This window comes from Callorhinus ursinus, unplaced genomic scaffold, assembly GCF_003265705.2.
Source record: "Callorhinus ursinus isolate GAN/ISIS: 27379988/994484 unplaced genomic scaffold, GSC_fseal_2.0 scaffold13, whole genome shotgun sequence".
Classification (NCBI taxonomy): domain Eukaryota; kingdom Metazoa; phylum Chordata; class Mammalia; order Carnivora; family Otariidae; genus Callorhinus; species Callorhinus ursinus.
This window is the reverse complement of record NW_027397075.1, coordinates 8,510,944-8,528,033: the sequence shown is the minus strand read 5'-3', so window position 1 is coordinate 8,528,033 and position 17,090 is coordinate 8,510,944. Positions and strand designations below refer to the sequence as shown.

At 44.7% G+C, this 17,090-nt stretch overlaps 1 protein-coding gene across 2 annotated transcripts in view; it reads left to right on the top strand.

Annotated features, from left to right (window-relative positions):
* Positions 1-55: 55 nt before the first annotated feature.
* The window catches only part of HAPSTR1 (HUWE1 associated protein modifying stress responses), a 55,604-nt gene continuing 38,569 nt past the window's right edge, over positions 56-17,090 (top strand). The window contains exons 1-3 of one of the 2 annotated variants that reach the window (XM_073899528.1): positions 56-723; positions 1,388-1,468; positions 12,293-12,568. In XM_073899528.1, coding sequence (XP_073755629.1) covers positions 498-723; positions 1,388-1,468; positions 12,293-12,568 — 583 coding nt within the window. In that variant the 5' untranslated portion in view covers positions 56-497. The remainder of the gene's footprint in view (positions 724-1,387; positions 1,469-12,292; positions 12,569-17,090) is intronic. The other variant, XM_025860221.2, reaches the window with a different exon arrangement.

The window sequence follows — 17,090 nt, the reverse complement described above, 5'->3', positions numbered from 1 at the left end:
CCGAGGCCGAGTGGGCGGTGCTTCACCAGTCAGCATGTGGGCGGGGGAGGGCGGGGACCAGCAGCCGCAGAGGCGTCGACGGTGGTAGCGACGACGACGTTCTTCAGTGTTCGGGGTGGGCTCGGCGGTGCAGGCCGTGTTGCGCGGAGGGTTCGGCGGTCAGCGGCGGCGGCCCTAGGGGGGCCGCGGCGCCATGGGCAGGCGATAGACGGGCTCGGGCCGAAGAGGCGAGGGGCGGCGGCGGTCGTCCAGGCCGCGGCGACCTTCGGCGGGGCCCGGGGGTGGGGAGGCCCGGGGCGGGGGTCGTCCCGGACAGCGCGGGGCCGCGGGGCGGGTCTCGCAGGCCGTCGGGGTGCAGGAGGCCTGGGCCGCCGCGAGGAGCTGCCGCCGGCCGCTGGGCCCCGCCGCCGGGCCGCTCGACGACGACGCTCCCGCGGGGGCCCCGCCTGAGGAGGACGCGGCGGCGGCGGCGGCGAGGCCGCGGGAGGCCGCGGAGGATGGAGGAGCGGAAGGAGGAGGGCGAGGCCGAGATCCAGGAGCACGGGCCGGAACACTGGTTCTCCAAGTGGGAGCGGCAGTGCCTGGCTGAGGCCGAGCAGGACGAGCAGCTGTCCCCCGAGCTGCAGGAGGAAGCGGCGGCCGCCGCGCAGCCCGAGCACAAGCAGCAGAAGCTGTGGCACCTCTTCCAGAACTCGGCCACCGCCGTGGCTCAGCTCTACAAAGGTGAGGCCCGCCGCCGCCATCTTGCCGCTGTCGCCGCCCCGCTGCCGACGCCGCCTCGGGGTCTGCGGGTCGGCGGGGAGCCCCGAGGGCGGCCGTCCGCCCACCCGCCCGCCGGGCCGGGTCGGGCCGGGCCTCCGCGCCACAGCCGCCCCGCCGCCCCCTCCCCACAAGATGGCGGCGCGGGGGGCGGGCCCGGCGGGCAGCCGCGGCCGAGCGGGGGGGCTGGCGCTGGGGGCGCCCCCGTTTGGGGCCGCTCTCGGGGGCCCGCCCGCTGCTGGGGCCCGGCTGCCGGCGCCCCCGGGCCGGGAGGACAGGGGAGGGGCCCCCGGTCACAAAATGGCGAAGTGAGGCGGCGAGGCCGGCCCATTGTGCCCGGAGCGGGCCTCGGGGCGGAGACTGGGAGGGGGCGCTTCCATCGGCCGCGGTCGGTCCTGGGGCTGCGCCTCTGGGCCTCGTGGCTCGCCCTGGCCCCCGTCGCGACCCCCTTTCTGCAGTCCTCGCACTTGAGAGTGGGATCCTGAAGCCCTGGAACAAAATGGCGAAACCTAATATGGCCGTTCCGGAGTGATTGACGCCCAAATAACATATCTTTCTGTCTCTGTCTCTCTTTCTGTGTCTTTTGTGTTTTTTTTTTTTTTTTTCCCCTCCCTCCCCGCTTTTTCAGACCGAGTGTGTCAGCAACCAGGACTTTCTCTCTGGGTCCCCTTCCAAAACGCAGCCACCGCCGTCACCAATCTCTACAAAGGTAAAGATAACCTTGCTGCATTGTCGGCTAAGAGGAAGGGCAGCCTGCGTCAGGGTTTGAGCCTTGCGCCGCGAGCGTATTAGACGCCCTTTTCCGGATTCAGACTGCCGGAGCCTTTGCTGCTGCGGAGTCCAGCCACCAAGTGCCCCGGAAACTTCGTTGGTTGAGAACTCCCGGGGTGGTCTAGCTAGATCCTGCATCTCGGTCGGGGCGTTTGACCCCGACCTCCCCCCGGGCACGTTTGACACTGGGGGCAGTTTTGAATGTCATCCCGAAGAGGGGGCTGCTGAAAATCCGGCCTTGCACAAGGCAGGCTTCCCCGCCCCAAATGCCAGTAGTGCGGAGGTTGAGAAGCCCTGAGCTGGGAGACGAGTGAGGCGTGTTTCTTCTCACTGGAGAGGGCACCCAGGGAAGAAGGGGGTTTCTGGTGCCACAGAGAGGTGAACACCTCCCAGAAGAGTCTTTGAGTTAGGCGGTTTAGACCAAGGTTATTTTCGTGGCATTTAAGTCCGTTGAAAACTAGCTGATTGGAATAAACCGTGCACATTAACATACTTCTCTTTCCTAGCAACTTCAAATACTTGCTTTCAAAACTACGGCGTATCCGAGTGTATAGTGTTAGCAGGAAATGTGTGATCAGAGTTTGCATTGATAGATGGTAGCGTCTTTCTGGAGCTAATCCTCTCCCCTCCCCTTGACATGAAGTTATGTCAGTGAATGTTCTTGTTCATTGTGCTCAGTAACCATGGCTTTCGATTTTGTGTCTTAATGATTTTGAAGTTTTGGAAATTTGGATTTGATACTTCTTTGGGGCAAGGTTTCTATGGAGAAAGGATGTGAATTTGACTGTTAATCTTAGTAAAAATGTAATTAAATGCTTTCAAACTTGGAGAGGCTGCGCATAACAGTAATGGACTTTGTGCATTTCAAAATGATCAGAACAGGTTAAAACAGGCTGTGGAGCGACTTCTCAGATTCTTTTGCGTAAGAATGTGCAAACGATGGTAGCATTCTATAGGAGAAATAATTTATTGTGAGATGTCTTGGGTGGAATTTGCAGTTTTTTGGGATAGTAGTTTGAAAACATAAAGTGAAACTGGTGAATAGAATGTTGATTTTAGGGAAGGAGGAACTCAATCTACGCCTGGTAGAATGGGGAAACACAGATGGTGCCCCAGTGGTCAACTTTGATTTTATGTAGCTGAGTTTCTTAAATTTTGACTCTTGAGTAAATTACTCTAACATCATCAGTGCTTGAGGGTCTTCAGCATTGTCTGGATTGGCTCTTGGCTTCATCCAATTTTGAATAATGCTTAAAACTTGTTTTGGGGGCCCTGGGTGGCTCAGTCAGATAAGCATCTGCCCTTGGCTCAGGTCATGATCCCAGTTCCACAGCTGGCTTCTTGCTCAGCGGGGAGCCCCCTTCTCCCTCTGCCTGCTGCTTCCCCTGCTTGTGCTTTCTCTGACAAATAAAATATAAAAAAAAAAGTTTTAAAAACTCATTTCTTGGAGTATAATTTGGATACTGCATAATTACCTTTTTAAGAATCATAGCTTGAATTTGACAAACGTACTGTGAAGACATAGAGCATCTACCTCCAGCCCAAGCCCCTGGCACCACTGATGTAATTGCCATATATATATATGGTTTCCTGTTTCCATAAGGTCTTGAATACATACAGCCTATGGCACAGTTTTTTGGGCCTGGCTTCATCCCCTTCCCATGTTTCTGAGATGGATCCAAGGAGTTCATGCTGCTGGTGTTAATAAGCAGCTCAGTGTCCATTTTGGCCCTCTCCCCCACCCCAACCTTTTTTTTTTTCTTGAGTAGCATTCTGTTGTCTGTGGGGTGCTACAGTCTGTCCATTTGTTTGTTGCAATTGATTTTTGCTTGAAGTGGGGGATGGCACCATTTTTGGTGGCTTTTGTATGCCTCTCTTTGCTGAGGCCATACAAAAGTAGGAACATTTTTTAGATACTCTGTTTAATTTTTGGTTCTGTTGTGTACTGTTACAATGTGTCTTTTTAGGACTAAAGCTGACACTTTTGTGTAGTGTTTCACATAAGAAGATGAATTCAGAAGCTGAACTCTGAAATCCCAAACTGGATTGCTTGATTTGAAATTGCTTTTTATAATTTATTAGTTTTCTTTGTTCAGAAGATTTAATGAGAGACATTTTTAAAAAAATGAAAATCACATGTTCTTGTTATTGCAAATGTGTTAGATTGTTAGAACTGGTTTTATTTTACATCCTATTTTTGTAAAAGTAAATGCATCCTTTTTTACCTGGTAGGAAAGGTAAGTTGTCGTTTGTGGAATTTGGTAGTGTAGCAAGGTACTCAGATTATCTGATTGAAGGAGAGGAGATAATGCTCTGCAGATACACTCACGTTGCTCTTTTTCAGGGTGAAGTCTTTGGAGAACAGGACTACAGCTGTAGGAATAATTAGATACCTTAAATAGAACCAGTACAGTAAGCAAGGTAGTGTCACCAGTGCCTGCAGCCTTAAGTAGTGGTAAATCTAAGTCATTGTTCATAGCTCTGATTAAATATTTACATGTAATTTACAAGGGGGAGGGCTTGTAAATTTGGAGGGCTCTCTTTAAGTGGGCAGTGCTTCTCTATTTTGTCTGATTACATGCTTATCTGGCAAGCTAAAAACGGCTCATTTTGCAGACTGGGGAGAGGTTCTTGATAACTCCTAAAAGGAACACAGGGGAAGTTCAGAATGGAGGTAAAAGCCTAGCTGATGGCCCCTTTTGATTGCTTATGGGCTTTTAAAAGTTGAACACTCAGTTATTTGGTTTGGCTGGAAGGATTTAGAGGAGAGTGAGTTGTTCCCTCACTGTGGACAGAATTCAGCAAAATGAAGTGTGTGGTTCCTTCTACTCTCTGTTGTAGGGCCAAAGTTTGGTATTCTCTTTTGGAAAGGGGAGGAGAAAATCTTGGTTGTTGGTTCTTGTTTCTACCTTGATTTGGTAAATCTAAAGAGGGTGATGTTTGTTTAGGTTTCATTTATGTTCTCTTCCTGGCCTAGTAGATTTTTTGATATCTGCGACTGAAGAGGGGAGTGAAAAGTTACTGAGGTTGTTTTAATTTAGCCTGGGTTCATGCTTACCTGGGAAATAATTGGCCACACCTAGTGGTTTGCTTTTTAAAGCCCCCTCCTTGCATTTTCCTGGGTGCCAATTGTTATCTCTGTCTCCTGACTGCTTATTAGGAAATTATTCTCCTTGTTTAATGCTAAATTCCTTCTGTTTGGGGTTCTTGCTCAGAAGAGAGGTTGGACTGGTGGTTGTCCTTTGGGACAAGGCTATCTTAGGAGCCCCAGTGGTCAGCCTGAGGTGGGTGCTGATACCTTAGCTCTTCAGCAGTGTCCTTGACCCAGTGCTTGATCATACCCCATAGGGTCACTTCTCAGCACTTACCTTTTTCTCAGGTTTTTAATGTTTTTTTCTTCTTTGACTTTTATTTTATGCTAAGTTCCATTTCTTTGCCTCCACTTTTAATTAATTACTTAGTCTTTAAAAAGTATTTTTAATTCAAAAAAAATTTTTTTTTTTTAAGTAAGCTCTACATCCATCGTGGGGGCTTGAACTCACGACCCTGAGATCAAGAGTCACATGCTTTACCATCTGAGCCAGCCAGGCTCCCCTGCCTCCACTTTTAAAAACTGCATTTGAGACCTTTGTTGCATGCTGAGTAGTGTCACATATGTTGAGAGCTTTCTCTTGATATTGTTTGTGTGAAAGATGTTCCTGGTTCTCTCCCTGAGCAGCATGTGCCCAGGGAACATCTGTACTCTAGCAGTGTTTGAAGAAGGCCAGCATTGTTAGAATGGTGTCTACTGCTAGATGGTCTCAATTCTGGTTTTGGCCTGTCATTACTTAGCTGTGTGGTCCTGGAGGCAGATGATGGAGCTAGGTGCTGCACCATGGTGTTCTTTTCATTCTCTCAACTGAAACTGGGGATAAGTTACCCCTACTTTAGAGGACAAGATCTGAGTTTAATGCAGGTATATGGTGAGTATTGCAAAAGCACTGACCTTGTTGGTTTTTTTTTTTTAAGATTTTATTTATTTATTTGAGAGAGAGAAACAGTATGAGAGGGGAGAGGGTCAGAGGGAGAAGCAGGCTCCCCGCTGAGCCGGGAGCCCGATGTGGGACTCGATCCCAGGACTCCGGGATCATGACCTGAGCCGAAGGCAGTCGCCCAGCCAACTGAGCCACCCAGGTGCCCTGACCTTGTTGGTGTTTTAAGTTCTGTTTTCTAGGTGTTTCTGGCTATGGGCAGTCCTTAAGATGGAAGAAACTCTAGGTTATTTTTTGTCTTTGCATTTCTTGTGTTGAGCTTGTTTGGAGGTTCTAGCAGGGGAGTGCAGCTACTTGTATACCTTTGACCGAAGAACAGTTCTCTCCTCTATTGGGGAAGGTCGTCCTCTTCAACCAAGCACGCAGCTTCGGGAGGGACGCACGTGGAGCGATGAGGGAGGAAGGGGACACCCGCCTAGCCAGCCAGATCAGCCGAATCAACCCTGGCGATCAGTGGGGTGACAGATGTCGCAGCCAGATCGCCCTCACATCCTCTTCTTGTGTTGAAATAAGCTTTGTGGTGTGGCGCTTTCCTCCTTCATCTTTCCCTAAGAGGGCTAAATGAAAATAGAATTGACAGGTGATAAAAATGGTATGATGCCCTTTAAGTCCTTATTTTTGAGATCTCTTGATACCAAATCCCTTTATAACATGCTGTCTTACTTCAGTGTGGCCATTTTAGACTGTACGTAAAGTGAAACTGAGCAGGATGTGCTGAAAATTGATGGGCCCGGTGGTGAGTGAGTGACATAGAAACAAATGGTCAGAGAAAGCCTGTTCCACCTTGAGACCAGTAGTAGAATTTCATTTCCTTAAAATTTGACTTTCTGGAGCTGGTTTGTGACTCTCCATTTTGCAAAAAACTATTACTGACCTTTGAGAGTTTGTTCAAAACACCAAAGTATGGATTACAATTAGAAACCCTAAGTCTTAAGTTTTATTCTTTAATTTTTGCTATAAGGAGCAGTAACCTCAGTCATTCCTAACACCATTTGTAGATTCTGTTTGTAAATTTTTGTGAAAGACATTTTCTTCTGTATAACTTTTCGGGAAGGGATGTTTTGATTGCAGGTAAGCAGAAATTACAAGTCAGGCTTCAGTGGTGTGGACATGGATTGGCTCCTATCTGACTCGAAGGTTGAGGGTAGGATTGACTTCATTCAGTGGCTCAAACTGTCCTGCTCTGTAGTCTCTTGGCCAGAATTGGGTCACATGCTTACTCAGAACCAGTGTCATAGCTACCGTTTGGGGCTATGTGGATTAAATTAGGACTAAACCACATGTTCCACCCTTTGAGTAAATGTGGAGGAAGCTCACCCCAGAGCTGTCCAAACAGCAACTTGGGAGTACCTTTAGGAGAGGGAGGATGAGGATTGGATGCCAGGCAAATGGGGTTGCTACAGTTTTTCCCTGGCTCCTGTCCTTCCTGTGTGTGCTAGGTGAAAATTAAGTAATTATCTGAGAAGCTAGAAGTTGATGCCTATTTTTGGATAATACATTGTCAGGGAATGCATGAGTCGTTTTCTCAAAACAGTTGGAAAATGGATTTACTTTGCCTACAATTTAGATCTTTGTTCCTTTTTTCTTTTTTTTTTTAAAAGATTTTATTTATTTATTTGACAGGGAGAGAGGCAGTGAGAGAGGGAACACAAGCAGGGGGAGTGGGAGAGGGAGAAGCAGGCTTCCCGCAGAGCAGGGAGCCCGATGCGGGGCCGGATCCCAGGACCCTGGGATCATGACCTGAGCCGAAGGCAGACGCTTAACGACTGAGCCACCCATGTGCCCCTCAGATCTTTGTTTCTAATGAAACATTTTTAATACTTTTTTCCCTGTGGCAGACTGGGTGACTAATGCGGATTGAATTTCTAAGTTAAACTATTTTGTAGTCATTAGTATTCTTTGGAAATGTTGCTTTGATCTAGCAATGTGCTCTTAGAGTTTATAGATCCTCTAAGGAGGATGGGGGGGATGGTTTCTCTTTTGCTGGGGAAGAACTACATTCTAGGAGGAATCTCTCAACTTATCTAACTTTGGGCAAGGCCCTGTGAGCCTCTCAGTTCCAGTTCCTAGTTTAAGAAATTGGATGTCTGCTCTGGCCAACTCACATAAGGTTTGTGAGTATCGAAAAGCTATAAATGGTTCTTCGATTCTTTGTCTTAATCTTGTCTGTGTATCATGTAAGAAAGCTCCGCATTTGGTCTCCATCTCAGAAATCAGGTGATGCTGTGCCTGTTGTCCCTTGACAGTGGTGAGAGGATTAGACTTCTAAAAATCTGGAATTCCATTTCAGCTGCTTCTATAAAAACAGTTTTTTAAAAAACGTAAGAAACATGGGACATCTACTGTGACTTGGCTGCATCAGTTTGTTTCTTGAACAGGGAAATGAATGTGTTGTGCTTAAAGGTTAGATTGACATTTTGATGCCCTTGGGGTTTGCCTAACCTTCTAGCTTATGGCCCTATTCCACAATGGCTTTGGCTTCAGTAAAATAGTTTTGGACGTACAACTGTCCCCACAGTTTTTGTGCTCTGCATTTCTAGAATTTGGATGTCTATTTGTCAAGGTTCAGATGTATTTACAGCAGTCTTTGGCAGAGAGCCTTCAGAAAGCCATCCTTGTGTGTGTTTATTGTGCTGCTGTACAGTAAATCAGCCTATGGTCACATTAAAATCTAGCCTAGTCATGCCTAGGATTCTCCAATACGTATTCACATCTCTCCAGTTCAGGGTATGATAGGAGAGTTTTATTTTCAGTCAAGTAACTGTTTAAAGTCCTAAACATAAGGACTGTATTTGAAATGCTTTTGTGTCAACATGAGATTTTCTCTTTAGGGAAGTAACTGAAATTGGATTAATCTGGGTGGTAAGGTAATTGGATTTGGCTTTCAGGATGTGCTGTGAATGGTATAAAACCAAATTATGCCCAGGCGGTGCAAAAGCAGGTACCCGAAGACCTTAAATGTCATATCTGCTTTTCTCTTCTTGTACCTTCTAATTTGTAAAAGTGTTTGGAATGCCTGATAAATTTAGTTTGTTCTTGCTTGGTTCTGATGTTGAGACTTGCTCAGAATTTCTGAGGAGAAAAGATTTGGTCAGTTACGTAAAAAAATTTTTTTTTGGTTGCGTAAATTTTAAAAGAGCATCACAACTCATTCAGATAACTGTCTTTGATCTAAACCAGGGAATATTGCATTTTCCAACTTTGTTCAAATCTGTGATTGAAGCATCACGCCCTCCCTTGGGGCATCTGGCTGGCTCAGTAGAGCGTGTGACTCTTGATTTTCAGGGTTGTGAGTTCAAGCCTCAGGGCGTGGAGCCTACTTAAAAAAAGCCTCAGGCCCTTGCAGATCTGATTTTTGGGACTTGTGTCCTCAAACCACAACGTAGCCAGCTTTCTTCCCTGGGTTGTCAGTTTTTTAAATAACCACCTCAGGTCGCCCCCTCCCTTTGGTTCTCTTGAGTTTTGTATCTAGTTGAGGGAGAAGGTTTTGCTGTCTGTTTGCCAGGTGTACCATTTACATGCCTGCTTCATCCTGCTTTGCACTGCACAAGCCTGCTTTGGACTTGTTTCTTACAGTCCTTCTGTGCTTCCAACATTTCCCCTGTCTACTTCCAGTCTGGGCCTACTTCCATTTGGGTCTTGAAAAAATAGATTTTCCTTGGTCATTCTGTTTGGAACCCACTTCTCCACTTATGAGCTTGAGTATAACAGTTCTTTCAGTTAGGGCAGGTTTGTAGAAACCTGGTTGCTTTGAGGTTCACATTTTGCATTTCTCCTTTCTGTGGTGCTATGGGATGGGCTTAGGTTTTGCTCGAAGCTTTGATTTCTCTTCGAATGCTTCCAGCTCTTTCAGAATCACTCTTCTAGGTAACAGCTTTGCCAAGGTCATCTTGAGTTTATATACCCCTAAGGCTGGCTTTATCTAAGTCTTTAAGAGATTGGAAAGTACTGTGTTATTCTTTTAAATGTTATTTACCTTTTTCTTAAAAAGATATATTTAGAGCACAAGTTGGGGGTGGGGAGAGGGAGAAGCAAACTCCCTGTTGAGCAGGGACCCTGAAATCATGACCTGAGCTGAAGGCAGAAGATGGCTTCACCGACTGAGCTACCCAGGCATCCCAGTGTTACTTACCTTTAAAATGGAGTTCATGCCTGCTTTGTTTATGATGAAATGAGAAATCAGAAGCCATTGGTTCACATTGTAACTTGGCCATTATTTTAGTAATCAGACAGAGAAATACTTCATTCCAAAGGTGCTTTTTATGTCTTTAGAATAAGAATAATCCACTTCTCAAAGTTGTGATGGAGTTGACTATTTTTTTTTAAGATTTTATTTATTTATTTGACAGAGACAGCGAGAGAGGGAACACAAGGGGGAGTGGGAGAGGGAGAAACAGGCTCCCTGCTCAGCAGGGACTTGATTCCGGGACCCTGAGATCATGACCTGATCCGAAGGCAGACGCTTAACAACTGAGCCACCCAGGCGCCCCTGGAGCTGACTTTTTTTTTTTTTTAAGATTTTATTTATTTATTTGACAGACACAGCGAGAGAGGGAACACAAGCAGGGGGAGTGGGAGAGGGAGAAGCAGGCTTCCTGCTGAGCAGGGAGCCTGATGTGGGCTCGATCCGAGGACCCTGGGACCATGACCTGAACCGAAGGCAGACTCTTAACGACTGAGCCACCCAGGCGTCCGCTGACTATTTTTAAGAGTGCTCCCATCTTCCATTTTTTTGTTTGGAAAAGTTTTTAGCAATAAGTCCTGATCATCTAAGGAATGGGCCTTGTGATAAAGTTCGGCTTGTGCTGCCCTCTTACAGTCTTGCTTAATCAAATTCATGCAGCTTGGGATCCTTTTTTTTTTTAAAGATTTTATTTATTCATGAGAGAGAGAGAGAGAGAGAGAGGCAGAGGGAGAAGCAGGCTCCCAAGGAGCAGGGAGCCCGATGCGGGACTCGATCCCGGGATGCTGGGATCATGACCTGAGCCGAAGGTAGACGCTTAACCATCTGAGCCACCCAGGCGCCCCAGCTTGGGATCCTCTATACTGTATTATTGTTTCTTTCTGGAGCACAACTCTATTATTGCTTTTCCTTTCAGAGTCTTCTGAGTTACGTGTTTTAGATAAGGAATTAAAAAACATGGCCCAGGGGCGCCTGGGTGGCTCAGTTGGTTAAGCAACTGCCTTCGGCTCAGGTCATGATCCTGGAATCCCAGGATCGAGTCCTGCATCGGGCTCCCTGCTCAGCAGGGAGTCTGCTTCTCCCTCTGACCCTACCCCTCTCATGCTCTCTCTCTCTCATGCTCTCTCTCAAACAAATAAAATCTTTAAAAAAAAAAAAAAAGGCCCAGAAAAGTAATAGAGGAATGATTCTTTGTGCTACAGAAGAATTCTTGCTCTTACAAAAAACCCAGGGATAAATGGAACTGTTGTCTTTAATGTCATTAAAGGTATACTTGTGAGTTTCTTTGAGCCTAGCAGTTCAACTAAAAATAAAGGGTAGTGACTTAAATTTCCTAATAGGTCAGGGATCATTTGTTGAAAACGTGCGTTCTGTATATACAGGGGTAGTATTTATTTACAGGGAGACTGGAAGGCCAGTCTGAGAGATTTTTAAGGCAAGGTCTTTTGGGAATGTTTGAGTTATGGGAAACTGTTGGGAACTGGAAGCACAAAGAAAGTACATGTAGGGAAATGAATGTTTCCACTGTGCTGTTTGGTTTTGGTGTTGAGTAGTCAATCAGTTCTTCCTCTTGATTTCTAAAATGTTTGCTGCTGCCTTCAGTGTGTTCCCAGTTCTGGGTACTGAACCTGTCAGTAGGAGTGCATCCCCAAAATGACATGGTAAATGCAGGTAGCCTGAGTGATCTGTAATATTTAGTCATCTGTTGAATGATAAGATGCTCCTACTTAGAATTCATTGTGAGAATTCTCGTTTCTGCAGGAGAGTAGAGCTTAGTGGTAAGAACCACAGACTCTGGAGCAAAATTTCAGCTCTTGTATATATTCTGTGACCTTGCTAGAGTTACTAAGTGCTCAGTAGCTGTTTCCTCTTTGCAATAGGGGGATCCCTAGTACCACTTTCAAGGTCTTTTTTTTATTTGAGCAATCTATACACCAGTGGCGGGCTCGAACTCATGACCCCAAAATCAGCAGCCCCATGCTCTATCACTGAGCCAGCCAGGTGCCCCTCAAGGTCTTCTTGCTACCTTTTTTCTCAGGTGAAGCAGAGTATAGTACTAATACACATTTAATAATTTACCCATCATTAGTATTATTAAACAGGCTAGCAAGATTTTTAAGGGAATAACATTTTAAAAATGGTAACTTGGCTTTCTATTTAAAATTACTATTTTTGGGGGGCACCTGGCTGGCTCAGTCAGAAGAGCATGCAACTTTTGATCCTCAGGGTTGTAAGTTCGAGTCCCACGTTGGGGGTAGAGATTACTTAAATAAACCTAAAAAAAATAAAAATTTTATTTTTTTTTTTAAAGAACAAGGCAAAAGCTCTAGGACTATGTGATGTGTTAACCCTGAATTTAGACCACTGAGATTAAATGCCATGTGTAACACTTCAAATGTAGATGAAATACAGTTTAGTTTAATGGATTACCCCATACTTCATGATTCTCATTCTGGTTAACTTGTAAAATGGTTTTCTTTTAGAAGAGAATGCAGCCTGGCTCTACTGATCATCATGTATCTTTTTTCTTGTTCTTTTTTCCTAACAGAAAGCGTGGATACTCATCAACGAAGTTTTGATATTGGAATTCAGATTGGCTATCAGCGACGCAATAAGGATGTGTTGGCTTGGGTTAAAAAACGCAGAAGAACTATTCGTAGAGAAGATTTGATCAGCTTCCTGTGTGGGAAAGTTCCTCCACCACGAAACTCTAGAGCTCCCCCAAGACTGACTGTAGTGTCCCCTAACCGAGCTACTTCAACGGAAACTAGCTCATCTGTAGAGACTGATTTGCAACCCTTCCGGGAAGCCATAGCTCTGCATGGTAAAGCCGTTTAAACATATTTCTTTGGAAAAATGGTTAAGAGTGTGCCTGTGGACCCATTTTCACATTTAGGTTTAGATCCAGATATATTGTCTGTGTTTTGTCTATTATAGTAACTACGTGCTCTAGAAATGTTTAAGTAGAATGTAAGCTAAGAACTTAACGTGGGCAATTTTTGAATGTTAGCTAGCCCATCCTAAAAAATGTTTTTAGAAAGCTAGTTTGAGCTTATCAGTGTCACAAATAACAGAATCTTTTGCAACGTTGATTAGACCTTACTGCTTTACACTTACTATTGTACATGTTTTCTTACTATTCTGAGTCAAAGAGGAAGTTCTTGTGTGTGAAGAATTCTGTTACATTACTGACTGCCCGGAGAGCCTGGTCAGTGGCAGGCAAGCGAGGCAGGTAATTGTTGGGCTGTTATCGTGGAACTCCCTTTGACACTCTTGAGTTACTGAGTGTGCCTGTAAAGGGGGTGAGAGTTGATGACCCAAGTGGGAATGAACAGATGTAAGAATAAGTGACTTTGCTTACGTCTGTTGTCCCTTAGGTCCTTGCTTTGATAGTCAGGACTGTCAGGACAGTCTGTCACCATCTCCCCAGGCTAGACCTGCCAGACCTCAGGGCTTTATTAAGTATTACTGAAGAAGCCTGGGGGTGTGTAGTCAACAAGTCTGTTGTTGTTTGTCCCTCTCTAATACAGATTTACAAGTAGAGCTGGAAGAGGTATTTACATGATATTTAATATTGCTGTAAAAATAAAAGAACAACAAAGTAATGAGACTTTTAGTTGGAACTGAACAGGAAACATGCATGATGCAGGTGATAGGAGAGAAGTAATTAGTGAGTTAGGTCAGGAGGCCTGTTGAAAGTGAACATTTCTGGACCGTAGTATAGGTCATCTAAAACTAAGTAACCTGGTGTTAAAAAGGGTGGGATAGAAATGCAGAGGGCTTCTATATCCTTGAAGCTTTAAGGCTTGTACAGATTCTTGTTCTCTTTGGCAGACCCTGATTCTTTACCTAAAACCCTAATCAGATCATGGGGTTGAAAATGTTTTTTCCTCCTGATAGTTTATGATAAGTTGAAAACACAAACATTTATTGCAAGAAAATCCCTGATGTGTGGATGCAGTACTTAGGACTGCTGGCTGTTTCTAATGTAGGGGAATAGTCATGCCATCAGAACTTCTCAAACTCAGGCAAAAACAAGGTTGATCTGTTCTTACTCAGTTACAGATTTCACCTCTTTCACCATTAAGTTTGGAACAAATGACTGGAAGTGTGTGTAGTGTCAGGTGACCAGCCTGTCCACAACGGTATGGCTGGATGTGGTTGTCTCTAAGCATTCTGATTTTCTTTGTTGTTAGGTGCATTTATGATTCATTCCATACCTCTCTCGTTAGTTTTTTTTCTGTATCATACTATACTTTAGAAGATAGTTTTAAGACACACAAATGCCACTCCTATTATAAAATCTTAGGGCAGTTGTATATCCTTGTAAAAAGTGCCAGGTTTCCCCCCCTGCCCCCCCCCTTTTTTTTTTTGACTGTTAAGCTTGTGATTTGTTCTTTTCCTGAATTTTTGGAGTTCTAGTAACACTGTAGTTTTAAGAAGAGACTTTATAATCTTGACTTATATTTAAATTGTGAGGTTCAAGAAAGTTTAAGGCTGTGTAGAAAAGTAATCTTTCCCTTCAGTAGATCTCAAGTAGCACCGGTCCAGGATATACTGGAGACTCTGTGTACTCTTAACTCCTAAGGTTCCTACACTGAATTCCCGTAGTTAAAACACTGTTGTGGTCAAGTAATATGGCCCCTTGGAAGAGTATACAGAAACATAAATTACACTGAGTTTTGTGCTTAGTGGTTTTAGAGAACATCAGTATATTGAGGAGAATGCTAGTCTGGTTTGAGTGTTTAAAGTAATTTGAATGATTTCTAGTGATAGGGCATTGTTGACTAAATTATAAAACAGATTAATGACCAACTTTGTAACCAGGTGGCTTTGTGATCTGAGTTCCTGGATAGTCTGTAAATTGAAGTGAAAACTGCCCAGATGATCTTCTAAAATGTATTTGGAGACATCTTCAGTAGGGTACATTCTTGTCAGATTTAGTTGCATATAAATGCATATAATTGCTTAGCCAGATCTGTGAAATGTAGTTGAAGTCAAATTGAAGTTCTTAAGGATCTGCATTGGAAGGAGAGTCTAAATTCATGAGGTTTTGGACTACAAGGTGGGGAGGGGGATATAGGAAAAGAGTTGCATGTTGAAGTATACTTACCAAGTTTTTAAAGAGCAAACATGAGTGTAGAAGCTCACATCATCCTATATCTCTTTTTATGAGAGGACAGTTTTCCCCCATAGTTTTTCTTAATCAGCTCCTGAATACTCACCAGTACCAAACACACCTACATACATCTAAAATATGCATTTTATTTGAAGAAAAATGGCAAAGATGTAAGATACTTGTAGAACATTTATTTCCTTAGACACTGAGGGTGTGATAATGAGTAAGATCTTCTGATTAGTACCTTTTCAGCCTCGGACTTAACAAAATTTCAGTCATACATACATTAGTTAATGGTTATCCAGCAGTTTCAGTCAAATCCGTTGGTTATTGAGGCTTAAAGAATATCATCATCCAGTGCTTTATTTGGCACTGGTCTGCAATATAGGTTGCTTTTTTTCCTGTGTACCATGGGATCTAGTCATTTGGATATTAAACTTCCCAAGAAGTCAGAGAAATACATAAGTGTGTGCTCACCTGATTTTTGTCCTTGCCTTGTTAATCCTTGTCTTAAAATAAGAACATCAAAAAGTTATCAAGTGCTGAATTAGTACCTGCCACCTGTTTTTAATGTAACAGAAGATTTCAGATGGACCTAAAGTCCTCTGGACTGTTTTGTGGTTCTCAGTCTCCCTTTCTCATTCTACCTCTCAGGCATCTTTTCTCATTTGGAGCTTTTCTTTTCTTCATTATTATTATTATTTTTTTTTTCTTCATATGCTCTTTCAGCCTCGATCTTTCCTCAGGCTCTTTCACTGACTTAGATTACACTCTCCAGGTCTGAAGCCCTAACCACCTGCTGCAAGGCCCCGTACTTGTAGGCCCCTGTTCCTGACTGCCTGGTGCATGTGCTCCATTGTCCTCTGGCAGATGTCCATACCACAGCATCCCTGCATCTGTCTCACATAGATGTCTGTAGTCCCTTCCAGCCCTGTTAGCAAATACCCGTCTTTTCCTCATTGAGCCATTCAGATGGATATATGTCTGTGCTATATCTGGAAGAGTATAAATGAAGAGTGAGTGCTTCCTTTTCTGTTGAGGCCAACACATACTTGGACAATTTATTTTAATGGCATGAACGTGGTATGTGTAAGATATTCTAGGGGCAGAAAGGGACATTTTACTACGCAGCCTGGCTGTGCGTTAAGGCTTTTTGGAGGATATGAGGACTGGGCTCCTGGAATAATCTGCTTCCTGCTCTTGCGTCCTGGCCCTGGGATGACCCAGTCGCCAGTCCATGTTTCTTGGGGCCACTGGAGTAATCTTTTCCCATCTTGTCACTTCCCTGAAAAATAACTTTTGTTTACAGCTGATAGGTTGCAGTCAGAACTCAGCATGGCGTTGCAAGGCCCTTCTGATTGGGTCTTGACCTTGGGTCAGATACCTTAGCCATACTGTCTCATCTGTGGAACATCTCCATGCTCTTTTCCCAGATCTTTCCCTCTGCCTGCTCAGACTTAAAGATGGATCAAGCGCCTCTTCCAAAATGAAGCTTTCTTGCAGATCTCCCTTCTGAAGCCTTCCTTGAGCTGTTCGTCTGTTCTCCCCTTGTGGCTGTCCCTCCCAATAGATTGGGGCTACCTGAGGGCAGGGCCTTGTCTTAAAGCTTCTGGCTTTAACAGAACTGGCAAAGAACCTGGTGTAGATGTGTTCTGAGTTAACAGAGTTCAGAGGTCTGTTATGTGTATGGATACAACACAGTGGGGCCAGAGAACCTTTAGGAAGAGTTGAGGATCACAGATCTCGGGATGAGTGCAGTGAGGGTAGAAGGAATGGTGTGTACCTTAGGAGAGCTACGAAGGAAACTCCTTAAATTAGAACTACTAAGACTTTGAACGGGGCTTGATGATGATGCACCATTACAGCTATGTTAGTGTTTACTTTGTGCCAACATTCTGCTAAGGAAGTTCTCATTTAATCCTGCACTTGCCTTGCGTTATTGCCATTTTGTTGATGAAGAGAGGGGGCTTATTTGGCTTCGATGGAACAGATTAGTAAGTGGTAGAATAGATACTCCAGATCTGCCTGTCTCCAAGTGCATGCTCTTAACCATTGTGCCTCCATATTTATACATTTGTGGTCCCTCCCCCATGGGTCTGGGGGTTGGGTAGGAAAGAAGATTTTTCTTCTCTAAAGACATCAGACAATATATGCATTTTCTGTCTGTCTCAGGTTTCTCGCCATAAGTGAATCTCGTTAAGTAGGCTTGAAGTGAATGGTTCATGAC